Source organism: Corvus moneduloides, chromosome 2, assembly GCF_009650955.1.
Source record: "Corvus moneduloides isolate bCorMon1 chromosome 2, bCorMon1.pri, whole genome shotgun sequence".
NCBI lineage: Eukaryota > Metazoa > Chordata > Aves > Passeriformes > Corvidae > Corvus > Corvus moneduloides.
In genome coordinates, this window is record NC_045477.1 from 74,459,362 (window position 1) to 74,468,979 (window position 9,618).

At 47.3% G+C, this 9,618-nt stretch overlaps 1 protein-coding gene across 1 annotated transcript; it reads right to left on the reverse strand.

Annotated features, from left to right (window-relative positions):
• Positions 1-202: 202 nt before the first annotated feature.
• On the reverse strand, positions 203-4,026 carry SLITRK1 (SLIT and NTRK like family member 1). Its single transcript, XM_032100022.1, has one exon. It carries the CDS (start codon positions 3,531-3,533, stop codon positions 1,455-1,457), a length of 2,079 nt encoding a protein of 692 aa, XP_031955913.1. The 5' UTR covers positions 3,534-4,026; the 3' UTR covers positions 203-1,454.
• Positions 4,027-9,618: the final 5,592 nt, after the last annotated feature.

The window sequence follows — 9,618 nt, forward strand, 5'->3', positions numbered from 1 at the left end:
GTGTGTTATTTACATTGGGAAAGGGGGGGAAGGAAGGGTGTTTGTGCCTCTGCCTGTGAATGAATGAGATAGAGGAAGGGAGGGAGAGAGAGAGAGGGAGGGAGAGAAACACACACAGAGCACTGAAAGGAGGCTCTGTCCCCTAAACCCAAGTAACCCGTTTGCAAGAACTGGATGCTGGAAAAATGGTGAGGACCCGGAGTTGAAAACATTTTCACTTTAATACTGAAAAAATATGCCATTATAAAATCCTCGAATAGAATTAGTAAGTTTCACTTGCTTCCTCAGTTCTGTTTTCCTCAAGTTATAGTAAGATTTACAACAGCACAGAATTTTCTACCATTAAACTTTGCAGCCTAAGCGCTAGAGTGACATTAATTGGTCATGCTTAACTGCCTTGGATTTTTTTTTTTTTGTAGTATGTTTACACTGTTACCTTAATAGAAATCAAGGGTACTAATTTTTACATTCAGATGGAAAGGCAATACTGAATATGTATATTGAAAAAGAAGAGAGAAAACAAAACCAAAGCCTACCCTCCCCCACGTCCCCCGAAAAACAAAACACAACCCACTATCAACAAAGCAAATCTCCCAGCAAAGTAATACCCACCAAAAAATAAAAATTAAAATTAAAAAATCCAATGAGAATATTCATGCAACTATGTCTTAAATAAAATCTTTACAATTTTTTTCCACAGTAAAAGTACGATCTCTACTGCCTATTGATCACACAAAAAAACTGGCGAAATGGCACTTTTTATTATGATACTGTATTTCGTATATAGAAGGTTTGATACGAAGGGACTTATCAGGTAAGAGGGATGATGGTGTGAACTAGACGCTGCTTCCAGTCGGGGCTGGAGCGTCCCTGGGGTGCGTTGTATCCATGCGAGCCATGCAGCACTTTTTTTTTTTTTTGTCCATTTGTCTATTTGTTTCGGAGTCGGAGTCATTTATTTACATTACATTCATGCCTTCGTGCAACTTTCCCCTCCTGCTTTGCCATCAGGAGGAGGCCAACACCAGTCCTCTGCCTCCCTCCTTTTCCCGGCCTCTTGGAAAGGGGTCGGTCCACAAGGGAAGAGGGCAAAAAAGCAAATCAAACCCCAACACAATAGAACAAAAGCCCAACAAAACCAGGAGCCGTGTTTAGCCCTGCCGGAGCCGAAGGATGCGTTTCCTCCCCTGTCCGTCACCGCCCCGGCCGCGCACGGGCGGGAGATGCGCGCACTGTGCCGGGCTGCGCGGCGCTGCAGGGATGCGCCCCGGCGCCGGGCTCCCCCCGCCGCCCACTGGGCCTCGGCGCTTGCTATGGGGGTCGTGAGGAAGGGCGTGCGTGTGTCTGTGTGTTTCGTTTCTCACAAAAGGTAGCAGCAGAGGTGCAGAGCTGTCCCCGGCCGGAGAGGGAAGGGCCGGTCCCGGGTGGCGGCCGCCCCCGCCCCGCCCGCAGCCTCAGTCCGACAGGGAGTGGGAGCCGCAGTCGTACACCCTGTGGGCCCCGTCGGCACTGTAGGGCCCGTTGTGCCAGTAGGACGAGTCGCAGACCGTCTGCAAGGAGTTGATTTCAGATGCAGAAGAGTTGGCATCCCTCCTCTTGGACCGCTTTCTGTTCCTCAGGATGAAAACCAGCATGCCAACCACCGTGAATGCAGAGGTCACAAAAACCAGCAGAAGCCCTGGCACTAGCACCGAAATAGAGACCCGGCTGGTCTCCAAGTAGGAGTTGGAGTGAGTACCTGTCTCTGTCAACCCGGTGCTGTTTTTGTTAGTGGAAGTTAATGTGGGCGAGATTTTTAACTGAGGGCAAATCACATCATTGGAGAGAGACTCGAAATCCTCCTTGAAGAAATCTTCAGGGGACTCACACCTCAGGTCGCTCATAATCACCTTGGGGCGAAGCATCTCTGCCCACTGTTTAAAAGGCACGATAGGGCAAGTACAGTCCCATGGGTTGCCGTGCAGGTCGATCTGGGTGATGGAGGTGAGCTGGTCCAGCACCCCCGCCACCGGGAGGTACATGAAATAATTGTTGTGTATGCTCAGCTTGAAAAGAGAGACCCCGGCGAACACGTCTACTGGGAGAGACCTCAGCAGATTGTTGTTGAGGATGAGGACTCTCAGTTTGGGCATCGCATTGAAGGTGCCAGGCATGATCATCTGGATCCCATTAAACTCCACGTTCAGATACTCCAGGTTTTGCAGCCCAGCAAATTTCTCCCGGGACAGGGTGTCTAAGTAGTTGCTATCCATGTAGAGCCATCGGAGATCAAAGAGGTTCTTGAAAGTGTTATTCTCAACGGTGGCAATATTGTTGTTGCCTAGATCGAGTAAATTAAGTTTTCGGTAATCCAGAAAGTGGGATTTCCTGATGGTGTGTATTTTGTTGTCTCTCAGAAACAGCTCCTGCACATTGGACGGCTTGGGCTTCAAATCCACCAAGCTGCTCACATTCCTATCATTGCAATTAACTTTTAAACCTGAGCCAGGGATCTGATCACAGCTGCAGATGTGCGGGCAGGAAAAGGTAGCTGGTAGCTTGCTCTTCGCACTCACTGTCGACACGGCAGCAGTGGGTTTGGTCTTGATTTGCCAGTTGACAGGAATCTTTGTACCTCCGTTTGGAGCAGATCCTGGCGTGGCAGGGTCTTCTTTGCCATGTATTTTAAAGGGGGTTGGAATGGGACCAGGATCGCAGGTTTCCTCTTCGGCAGGGGGAGCAGCTAGGCTGGAATCTACTCTGTTCTTTTTACACAGCTCCTGCTCTGTGGTCTCATTTAAATCTTTGCCCTGCAACCTAGTGGGAGCTTCACAAATCACTCTGCCGATCAAAGCGTTTTTAGGTATGTTTTCCAGCCATTCTTTCAACGACAGCAGGTCGCAAGTGCAGTCCCAGGGGTTATCCTCTAGCAGGATTTCAGCAATGCCTGGGATCTGCTCCAGGACCTCCTCGTAAGGCAAGGTTTTAAGACGGTTTCCCCGGAGGTCGAGGTGGGTGATCGGCACATACTGAAACACGTTGGGGGGCAAGGTGCTGATGAGATTGTCATTTAAAATCAGCACCTCTAGCTTGTTTAAGTCCCTAAATGCTCCCGGGTCAATATCCCGCAATAGATTAAAATCTGCCTGGAGGTATTCCAGATCGTCCAGCCCCAGGAAAGTCTGCTTCCTGAACGATTTGATCTTGTTGTTGTTTATGTGCAAGCGTTTCACCAGCTGCAGCCCAAGGAAAGCCCCAGGAACAATCTCATGCAAACCGTTGTTTTCCATGTGCAAACTGACCGCATTGTAAAAGTTAGCAAACTCATTAGGGAAAAGTCGAGTCAGGGAATTGCCATGCAGGAATAAATGGTAAAATTGGGAAGTTGGGGCGGTGAAATGTTGCAGGCTGGTAAATCCCTTTTTCTCACAGTCTACGTGCAAATCCCCTTCTATCTCGTTGCAGGCACAGATCTTCTCTTTGCAAACGTCCCCTGTAACGTTTCCAGCAGCAAAACAAAGAGACGTCTCCAGCAACAGAATCCAAAGCAGCATTTTTAAACCGAGCAATTCATTCCCGATCTCATCACAAAGTAACAGCAACCATCCTCCTCACACGGAAAGCAATTCCAGTTCATTCAATACATGAAATGTCCGAACCACCAGCAAAGGGGGAGGAAAAAAAAAATGTATGTGGGGGAGCAGGGAGGGTCGGCGGAGGGGGGGGGGGGGGGGGATGCTTTCTTTTCTCCTCTCTCCCCCCCCACGCACAACTGCAACAGCCCAGATTCCAGTCAGTAATTATATCCACAAACTATCCAGGCACGTACTGCAAGGCAGGCGAAAAAAAGAAAAAAAAAAAAGAAGTAGAAGGAAAAAAAATCCCCCTTCTCGCTCGCCCTCCCTGGCGCCTGCCGGGCAGCTAAGTGGAGGTCTGCCGGCCGGGCTGGCTCACCGGCACCGTGCTGCTGGCCCCCGGCCGCCGCTGCATGTCAGGTAGGCGCGGGCGGGAGCGCGGCGCCGGCCGCGGAGGCTGCGCGGTGCGCGGCTCCGCGCGGACTGACCTTGCCGCGCGGCCGCGGAGCCGCGCTCCCCGCCCGCCGCCCGCCGGGCGCTGTCCAGCGCCGCGGTGCTGAAAGCGCCCGCCCCAGCCTAGGCGCTGCCCGCCGAGCCGCCGGCGCTGCGCCGCGCCTGCCCCCGCTGCTGCGGCGCGCGGCTGCCCATGCCCGCCGGCGGCCGGAGCCTGCCGCGGGGCCGGGGCTGGGGCCGCCCGCCCTCCCGCCCGCGCCGCTCCTCGCCTCGCCCTGCCGGCCGCGCTGCCTCCCCTCCTCGCTCCCTCGCTCTCTCCCTCACTCGCTCTTCTTTCCTTTTTCTTCCGCTGCTGCCGAGCCGCAGGCTCGCACACACTCACATGCACGCAGAGGGAGAGTTGCTAAGAGGCTCTGCTCGTTTCAACCTGGTGCACACTGAAAGATCTGACACCCTCTGCTGAGCTGCAGTGGCAAAAATCCATCTGCTGAGGGAATGCTGGAGAAGAAAAAAAAATCAATCCACGTACAGGGCAAGCGTTAAAAACGCTGGCATTAAAAGCTGTCGATCTATTTAGATGCGTTCTCCTAAATGGATTATTTAATTTATTTCTTTTCTTTTAAGATGGAAAGTTTAGCATTCCCCTCCTCCCGACCGGTTCCGTATTGCCCCCATTCACACACACTCACACCTGCACAAGAAGGATAGGAAGGCTCGTTTGCCTTATTGTATTTCCCAATGGCTTGTACAGAAATAGTGTCAGGGTGTCAAGCGCATAGCAATTTGAGGCAATTATTCTGCACGCCATTTTTATCGTTGCTTTAAATGCATTTCTTCCTCCCCTGCAGTCTAGGGTGTTTCATGCTGGATTTTGTCTCTTGCTGGTGTTCTCTATGCAATGTCGAACCGTGGACTAATGCACTCTCTATTTTTCATAATTTAGATCATCACAGAGAAGAGGATAGGTAGGGGGAGGGGATTGCTGCACTGTTAGCAGTTCACGCTACCTGTTCCCACGGAGTGTAGTGTCTCCCTTAAGGAGGGCAGGGAAGGTAGAAACTGACGGTTATCCTTATCTCTGTATAAAAATCTAGAGATGTGTGTATGTCCACGCATAGATATTTCTCTAGGGATGGTCCTTATATACTCTCTGTGGAAATAAAACGCCTGCCTCCCTCGACACCCTCCTTCTCGCTGCTTCCCCCTCCCTCCACCCCCCCATTCGCCCCCCCCCCCCCCCCCCCCCCCCCCCGCCCTTTTCCAGCTCCCACCCTTCTGACAAAAGAGATTACACAGCGGAAAAATCGGTGCCTGGCCTTAAAGACAGGAGCTAAGCATACAAAAGTTTCTGCATCATTTGGACGGGTTTCAGATGACTACGAGCGAAGAACCAGTTGCACCTCTGGTGGTGCATGTGGAAACCCGCGTTTCCCCTGCCTTTTCAAACCGCTCTGAGGAGGCGGAGGAGGAGGAGGAGAAAGAGGAGGAAGAGAAGGAGGAGGAGGAGGAGGAAGAAGAAGAGGAGGAGGAGGAGGGGGAGGGGAGAAGGACGAGAGGAGGAGGAGGGGGAGAAAGCGCGAAGGCGGGAGAGGCAGCCCAGCGTCCTGGTGCCTCCTGCAGCCCGGCGCTGTGCCTCTTGAGTCCGGCGCCGCTGGTGAACTTTGCGGCATACTGGTAGGGGGGGATGTAACCGCGGGAGTGGGCTGGAGGAGGGTTATTTATAGGAAAATCCAGAGAGCCATATGGAGCCTGCACCCCCTGGTCCCGGCGGCATGTTAATTTGGTCAAAGCTTCTCCCTGGCTACCGCTTGCAAATAAATTAGACATCCTGCCGATGATGATCTTATCAAATTAATGTAATTAGACCACAGACAAGTTACAACAGTTACTGTGGCCATTTCAAGTCCCCAGGATGAATATTTGGTCTTTAGGTTTGTTCTGGTGGGCAGGGACTAGGGAGGGAGGGGGAAAAGGGGTAGGAAGTGGGGCAGGAGTAGGGGAAAAAAAACAGACAGAAAGAGAGAAATCCTGACCCTGAAAAAGCTTATCCAATAAATTACAAAAGGGCTAGAAGAGATAAAATGCCACTGAGACAGCAAGCACCACAAGAAATAAATTGGTGGTTTCTCTAGGAAAAGAAAAAGAGGAAAGGAAACTTGGCGCCACACTGGAGCACATTAATTCATTTCTCCTGATGGTTTCTTTGACTTTGTCTCTCAGTGATGTCAGGGTGGAAGGGTGGGGGTGTAAGGCTGTCTGGAAACATCTGTGGATCAAAAACTGCAGCCTCTAAGTGCAAGGGGAACTGGAGGCAAGAAACCCCTAGGACAATCCACAGAGGAAGGTGGGACAGTCAGAAGAAGGGACATGGGTCAGTGTGGGGCTCAAGGACACATTTAGCGGGTGTTAGCAGCAGTAACAAGATCATTGTGAACAAAGTCTTTGCAGAGGAAAGACTGAAAATCTGGAGCCTGGTGAAGACTCCCTGGGATGTGGGGCAGAAGGACTTGTTCTCCTCCTGCCTTAGAATAGAGCTTCCAAGCATCTTTACCTTCATGTTATTAAAATTGCTCAGGCACCGTAAAAACAATCAAAATGCAACCAGAGGACCTGAACATTAACAAGATATTAAATAAATAAGTACGAATTGAGAAAGTAGAAGGAGACAATGACCTATTGCCAAAGTATGAAGGATGAATTGCCTGCTTCTTACAAAGGATCTGCTGAGAGGTGAGAACTGGTGGAAGCCATCTGGGGACCTGAAATTTCAAAGTGGTAAAAAACCAAAAAGTAAAAAATACACCAGAAGAAATAAGAGTGTTTATGGATGCTATGTAACTTCCAAATGAGTATTTATCTAAGGAAGCCATTGTGTTTTCAATTGTAGACTTTGGAGATTGATGTTTTATATTTAAAATATATGTATTGAGAGAGCATCTGCTATGCAAAAGTTAACATCTAGGACACAATTCAGAGAGGAAGAAAAAAAGGCAACATCCATTTTAGATTTGGTATCTGAAGTTTTTTATTCTATGAGTCAAGCTACACAGAAAGATCCAGAAAATTAATTTATCATTACTCAGTGCCATAATCCTTACTTTCTAGGTTTTTTCATCTTATTGAATTAAGTTTGGAAACATGTATCTTAGGATAAGAGGCCTGCCTTTGAGAGTTTTAAGGAAATACCACTTCCTGGGTCAGGTTGATTGGGAGCTGAGATGTTTTACTCTGTTACTTAGAGAGTGTGGTAAAGCGGGAGATCATACAGCATTGAAGTGCCAATTAATCTGGGTCTTTAAAATTCAGCATACACGTCCCAGTTTACAATCCATACACAGGTTGTATAAACAGAACCCACATAATCCCCTGTAAATTATCCAGAAGATCAGATAAGGGAAAGAGCATACAAGTATATTGTCCTTGACTTATCTGTTATTTTTTACCTGGTGTTTCCATCTACAAATTCTAGAAGCCTAAAACAATGAGCTTCCTACTTATACCTTTCCTCTGGGTGTAAAGTCCATATTTAACCACATACAAGCCAAATGAAGCCATTTTTAATAGAAATGGGTTTCTCATAATATGGAAAATTACTCGAAATAGGAAAAGGTAGTGGGATACTTCTTCGTTTTCCCAATTAGTAATCTCCCATCTCCCTGTTGCTATGGCTATGTAAGTAACACTGGGTAAGGGTATATTTGTGCTACATCAGAACATGTTAAAAAGCTAGTTACTTCATGTAACATTGTAGAACTTGCAGAGCAGAACTCAGACCATCTGCAAAGGTTCTAGAGAAGAAAGCAATTATTACTGTAGATATCTGATTTCAGTGTTTGTGCTGTCTACTGTAAAATTGGCTTCATTATTTCTGTGGAGGTATAAAGATGTCCTACACTGTAGACATGATGTCGTGTGTGGATACACACACACACACACACACACGCATGCACATATATACATATGCATATAAACATCTGTGTATGTGCACTACAAATCATGATAGAACAGCAAATAAAAGAATTATAGGGTCATTATTTAATCTGAAATGATGCCTTTGTTCAAGCTTTGGCTATGGAATTCAACACAGGCTGGTGGTTAACACAGATGCCTCCATATGTTGCAACTTCCGCAGAAACTATGCTTCTCAGTGTATACAATGACTTTAAACCAGTACAGATAAACAAGCTCTAACCAAGGGTAGAAGGGTTTAAGCTAATATCAGGATCTCATCACAGAATTTTCTATCTCAGTGTATTTCACAGGCCAGTCTTCACACATAGGTACTGGATTTCTATCTAAACCACAATTAGACCTAACAAGGTTTCCAAAACTAGATAATTTTCTTCTTCATTTTTCATTTTGCTATGGGTAATGGCATGTGAGCATGTTCCAAGTCTCCCTGTGATATGTTCACCAGACGGAGCTTTGCAAAATGATGCAGTAGCAGATGATGATGACTAAAAAAAAAAAAAAAAAGAAAGAAAAGAAAGTTAGAGAAGTGGTTTGCCTACTGGTATCTAGTGAGTAGGAGACTGGCTCATGATGAGAAAATAAAAAATTCCCTATCTTTCGCAGTGTAAGAGCCAGCCCACATGTTCTTCTTTCTTGGCTCATACCCTCAACCACCGGGCTACCAACCCTCTTGCTGCAGCTGTTCAACATTACAAGAAAAATAGTTTTGAGATCCTTGAACCATAGAAAGGCAGTAGGGGAGCATGAATTACAGCACTCACCAGGGTGTGCACAGCCCTGGGAGGACTTGCTTGCATTGTGCTTTCATATGAGGCTGAGCTTGCCCTAATGGACTTCACATATCAGCTGTTGAGATTATGGAGCTGGTAGTAAAACCCATTGACATTCTTCTCATTGTCATCAGACCTTGAGGTAATTTTGTGCTGGAAACAGTGTCTGAATAGGTCACAGGGTTAATCTTAAAATGTTCAAACACTAGGTGTCAGAAAAGGGAATAGGAGTCAGAAAGGTGGACAGATTTTGCATCCATCTTGTGTGTAGTCTGCCATAAAACCCGTGTAGTTATCTCACTTTGAAATCCTGACGATGTGAAAGAAAGAGGTGTATTTAGTGTGTAGGCCAGGCCAAGGTCCTGACCACAATTTCTTATTTAAACTATATATATTGATCTGAGTTTCTGACCCAGTTCTACTATGATTGCTTGCATTAAAGTCACTAAAGCACCTGAGGAGTTCTTAGGAGAGGACCAAGCCCCACAGCTACACAGTACTTCCTGGTGAGAGTATCCAGAATAGGTGTTTGGTAAAGGAGACGATTCAGACAGACATTTATGTTTTATCTTTCTTTCTCTGTTTCTTTAATTTTTCTTTTTCTCTTTATTTTCCTCCAGCCTATAGTCTTCTGGAGTGGCCTTTTGTTGAAATGTAAGGGTTACTATAGGGACATACTTAATCCCCTTCCAACTTAGTACTGATTTGACCCTGTGCCTTCTCTGGGAAAGTATATTCTGCCCACTGTGCTGTTGGTTAGAAGGAGAGAGATAGGGAGCTGAGCTGAGTCACCCACCTCCTTTTACTCCTCTCATCTCAAAATTCACTCTCACACATACACACACACAGAGACTCACACACACATTTAC

Bases quoted from the DNA above. Each gene is read 5' to 3' on its own strand.
- SLITRK1 (XM_032100022.1), bottom strand. From the start codon at position 3,533: ATGCTGCTTTGGATTCTGTTGCTGGAGACGTCTCTTTGTTTTGCTGCT.